The sequence below is a fragment of the Pteropus vampyrus genome, unplaced genomic scaffold (genome assembly GCF_000151845.1).
Source record: "Pteropus vampyrus isolate Shadow unplaced genomic scaffold, Pvam_2.0 Scaffold100, whole genome shotgun sequence".
Classification (NCBI taxonomy): Eukaryota; Metazoa; Chordata; class Mammalia; order Chiroptera; family Pteropodidae; genus Pteropus; species Pteropus vampyrus.
In genome coordinates, this window is record NW_011888881.1 from 406,843 (window position 1) to 411,917 (window position 5,075).

At 46.0% G+C, this 5,075-nt stretch overlaps 1 protein-coding gene across 1 annotated transcript in view; it reads left to right on the top strand.

Annotated features, from left to right (window-relative positions):
• Nucleotides 1-5,075, top strand: part of CNTN4 (contactin 4) — a 266,241-nt gene that overhangs the window by 138,844 nt on the left and 122,322 nt on the right. The window contains exon 8 of the mRNA XM_023533299.1: nt 802-952. Coding sequence (XP_023389067.1) covers nt 802-952 — 151 coding nt within the window. The remainder of the gene's footprint in view (nt 1-801; nt 953-5,075) is intronic.

Here is a 5,075-nt window from a genome sequence, read left to right on the forward strand (position 1 = left end):
GTTTATGGGGAGCGAGTCCACAGTTTCTCGTGTGCGAGCCTCGCCTCGCATGAGGCAGCCGCGGTGGAAAGCCGAACAAAGCCGTGGCTGTTCAGGAGACGCTCCGAGGCTGATGACAGGGACGTCTCAGCACGTCCTCTGACGGCGACGCATACGGAGCGCTGTGGGACAGAGGGGGCGCATTCACCTACGCCATCCGAAAAATGCCTCACACGGGTTTTCCTGTTTCGTCTTCCCATTCCGATCGTGTGTTACATGCCACTGAGTCGGCTCCGACTCCTGGCAACCTTATAAATGAGTGGCGTCCGTGGCGTCCTGTCCTGCTCACTCCTGCAGACTCCCGCATGGAAATCCGTCCATCCAGCTCTTCCTCTTTCCCTCCTGCTTTCTACTTTTCGCAGCATTATTGTCTTTTCCGAGGAACCCTGCCTCCTCGTGATACGCCCGAGAGGGACAGTGTTGTCATTTCGGCCTCCAGCGAGGTTTCAGGCGTGATTTGCTCTGGGACCCATGAGTTTTTGTTCGCTTGAGCGTGAAATTTTTTAAAGAAGCCCTCAGTAGGGTGATGGAATGTTCCATACCTTGGTCTTCATGGTGGAGCACACCAAATTCATCACGCTGTATACTTACACCTGGTGCGTTTTACCGCGTATAAATGACACCTCAAATTTTAATAAATCTATCCAAACTTAGGGTGCTCCTCCCTTTACCTTAGAAAACATTTAACTTCCTCCCTTTGATGCCCCGGCACATTACAGAAAGAAATCTCCCAAAATAATTATTTTCTATCTTCTCTTCCAGCTGTGGGTCCGGATTTTTCCAGAACGCTCTTAAAAAAAGTAACTCTCGTCAAAGTGGGAGGTGAAGTGGTCATTGAGTGCAAGCCCAAAGCTTCTCCAAAACCTGTGTACACCTGGAAGAAAGGAAGAGACAGAGTGAGAGCAAATGAAAGGTACCGTCCTGAAATAGCCTTAGTATTTGAGGAACCTGGAATAACTCATTGGTCTGTTATTAATGGCTCTAGACTGAGACATTCACTGTCTGCTATTTATGGACTAAATGTTAGTCAAAGCACTGACGCTTTGGAAGAGGGCGGTAAATTAGCTGGTCTTTATCATTCTTCTTGATGTTAAGATTCTGCAAACCCCTCGCTGCAAGGACAGATCACGTGACCCTGGCGGAGGTTGCCGGAGTTGCCCAAAGATAGGCGGCCGAAAGTATCTTTCGTAATTTTAGCCTAAAATTTATTTGTAGAGTTGCCCACTTTTCTCCATCCTACTGCCTTTTTTTTTTTTTTTTTGCATAAAGGAATAAATCCAGTTCTTCTTCGCTATGATAACCCCTCAAATATTTGGTAATGGCTCTCCTGTCTCTCGTTTATCTCCTTTTTGGAAGCGAAACATCTCTAATTTCAAAACCCGTTCTGCAAATGACATGATTTTATTCACATCTTTTTGAAACAAGTTGTTTTCTTCTTATCGGTATCTAAGCTCTTCCCCTGTGTATTTCTTATTATACTTGAATTGCGTCGGTTAGAATGCATGTTGTTTGTTGTATTTATATAGCTTGTTTGAGGTTTCAGGTCAGATCGTGCCAAATAGCAGGTATCGCTAAGACTTTCTTAGCTGTCACCCTTCTGAAAGGCCCCCCACCCCTTTCTGTAATCTACTCAGTCTGTCAGAAATGGCAATTATGCACGAGTCTGTGCCACCCATAACATTTCCCAGCTGTATACATAATGACTTTAATCAACGCTAAAGGTCAAGTACTCAAGACTGCTACGGGGAAGCCTGTAAAAACGTGTGCGCACCTACCCTCTACCCCGTACCCCTTTGGATTTGCATATGCAAATTAGAGCATTGTGCTGACGGTGTTGCCTTATGAACGCTTTTGCGAACACACCCCATACGGTTTACGAGCGGTGTATTCACACACATGCTGAATTCGTAATACACATTCCTTCCCGATTTCTGTCCTATCGAGAAAGCGGTTGTAGTTCACTAAATATTGGCATGACGTTCACATTTGAAGCTAAACCTGAAACTTGAGAGCACAGTTTCTTATTTTGCAGCCTTCGGCATCAAAACGATTCTCTTCCCGTTTTACCTCTGTGTTCCCAGAATGTGATATGCAACATTATCTTTAATAGTTATGTATTTACTTTGATAGGTATTAAAACATAATCAAAATATAATTAGCATGGACCACGTATTGCTTAGAATAAGGCTGTATTTTTAAAAGGTTTAATTTAAGAATGATATAAAGGACAAGTATTTTAAAAATAATGTGGATCATAGACAAGCTAAACAGACTGAATGAGTGAAGTTAGGGCAGCGTGGTAGATCCATCTAGAAGAGGTCACGCTTTGCTCCCGTAACCGACACCCCACAGTGGCTTAAAGCAGCAGAGGGCCATTCCCCCTTCACCCTGCATGCCCGTCATGGGTCTGCTGGTGGCTTTGTCTCCCTCTGAAGCCAAGGCTGGGGGAGCTGCAGATAGCAAAAAGGGTGGCTGCACACCCACGGGCTCTTAAAGCTCTGGCCCACTGTGCGACACGTCGCTCACCCTTGTGTGTCATCAGCCCAAACCAGTCACATGGCTCTGCCCAAGTTCAACCCAGCAGAGAAATACAATCTCACTCTGTGCCTGGAGGAAAAGAGGCAAGCTAACGTTCGAACAGCATCGATGACTGTTACCGCCGCTGTAACTTAACGCTTGTTACAAGCTGATTAAATTACCTTGGGGAGAATGCTGTGTCGATAGCAAGGATTGAACTTGAGAAGTGAATTTCATTGACGCTTCTACCACTCGACTAACCACAAAGCCCGTCTCTCTCCACCTTCTGTTCTTCCTACTTCTCATCTGATCAATCTGTTCGGATCTTGCTTCACCACTTCTACGGCACTCAAGATAGATTGAAACCGAGAAAACTCCCCATCGTGACCCGAGTCTTGCAGTTCATCGGCTCCACCTCCAAGGTCACTGGGCAGGACCCAAACTGTCAGTCCCAGCACTTCGTCCCGCACCTGGCTGCTGCGTTCACACAGCCCCTGCCCTCCGCCTCTCTCCAAATGCGTCAGGCAGAGACGCATGTGGGAACGTCAGCGAACCTCCAAGCCAGCCAGGTGTAATGTCAAGAGGAAAGGTGAGGATGTCAGCGTGCGCCCTTCCCCAGGGAACAGCTGCCACTCCAGTCGAGCACGTGGCCACCACATGGAGACGTGGGTCAAATGCCTTCCTAGCTTCCCATTTTTAAAGAGAAACTAGAAATACGGACTTTTATTTGAACTATCTTAACTTTTAAATGTCAGCGACTAATTTTTTTTTTTATTTTAAAGTTAGTAGAAAAGGGGCCACGCCTCTATGGACCAACTGTACTTCATGGGCCACTGGGTTTTAACTTCTGAGAAATACACAAACTCAATATGGACCATCTCAGAATTTTGGAAAAGGGTGAAACATAGCCAAGATTTTACTGTTAGTTCCTCATCTGCAGAGAAGAAATTCTGCCGTTTTTCTCTTTTTCTCCGATCAAGGAGAAACATAATTAAGTGGATAAGTGAGCAAAAGCAATCACATGTAGAAATCCTGAGCAGAAATATTTAGAATTCCTATTTTAGGGGGATCGTCATGGTTAGAAGAACGCAAAAGGCAGAACGAGCAGTGGTCCCTAAAGCACTGACTTGAAATGTGGAATCTTAAGACTCAAGCGCCACGTTTTCAACATTCGAATAAAGAATTATTGATCTCTTAAGTACAGAAGAGCGGTACAAACAAAGTTTTGATGAAACAAAATTCTGCGGTCTGTGGAGGATGCCATGAAAGACTTTGCCAAACGCTGCTTACTAAGCGATACTCGATTTCCGATTTAACTAACCAGCCGATTACAGATGGGTTTACAATAAACGTATAAGGAGCAACATTAAACTAGTTTAAAAGCTTTTATCTTATTTAATGATATGATGATATTATGGTTATCTTGGCGAATACAGATTCGGAAACTTAATGTTAACATGTGAACTATTTAAAAAATATGTTCGTATGTACAGATTTTGGTTTCTCAAGCCTTTACAAAGATAATTCGTATTCACGCCGGCCTTATCGATATTAAGCCAAGCATCTAAATGAAAGAATTCATCTTGAATTTTTGTAGCTTTGTCGTCGTCTGAGTAGCGTATCCAAACGCGTAAAACACGTCTTGTTTCCTCGTCCACCGATGCAGCGATCGGAGCATCTGCAGCATCAGACATTTAAAACAGAGACAGCCCGTCACAAAGCCCAAGCGCTTTAGTTCCCAGGAGAGGCCTCGAAGCAATAAAATCATTTGGATTAATTGAGCAATTAAGCCGACTTCGCTGAATAAGGCTGATAATTTTGTTTACTTTTAGTTTCTAAACAGAAGGCGCTCCAGGCGGATGAGAGGGAAGCTGAGCCATTAGAAACAAAGCATCAAAGTCCAGAAAGCGCGGGAGCCATTCATAAAAGCCCAGAGTCGTAGAATCGTTTCGAGCCACAAAACCACTTAGCAACCGGAGTGGACTCTTCTGATTCCAAGTGACAGAAACCGGCTTCCGTACCAAGCGGACCTCCTGCTCTGCTCCTCTGAGAAGGGCAGGGATGGCTTCTGCCTTGGGGTGGGACGGGGCTCCGGTGCTCGCACAGTGGCCTCGGGATTCTGTGTCACGATCTGTCTCTCGCCGGCGTTTTTTTCTGTGTCGACTCGGTCTCCGGAAGCGTTCTGCACCCCCAGCAGCAGGGTCGCTGCCGGCACCCCGTACTTACTGTCTTTTCTAAGCTCTCACCACAGTTCAAGAAGAGACACTCACGGCATCGAATAAACCCGCCTTACTCAGTGTCCTTCCCTGAGCCAGTCACACTCAAGGGGGATGAGAGGCCCTGAGTGGGACATGAGTCACCAAGCCCAGCCCCCGTCCCAGGGCAGGAATCCCCAGAATGGCCGGACCCGCGTCCCTCCCTGGTGGCTTCTAAGATGGAGACCTAACTCACTGTTACATTATTTCTTCAAAACCCACGTCCTTGTGACTTCCGCTCCGTGCTTTCTGCTCTGCTTTCTG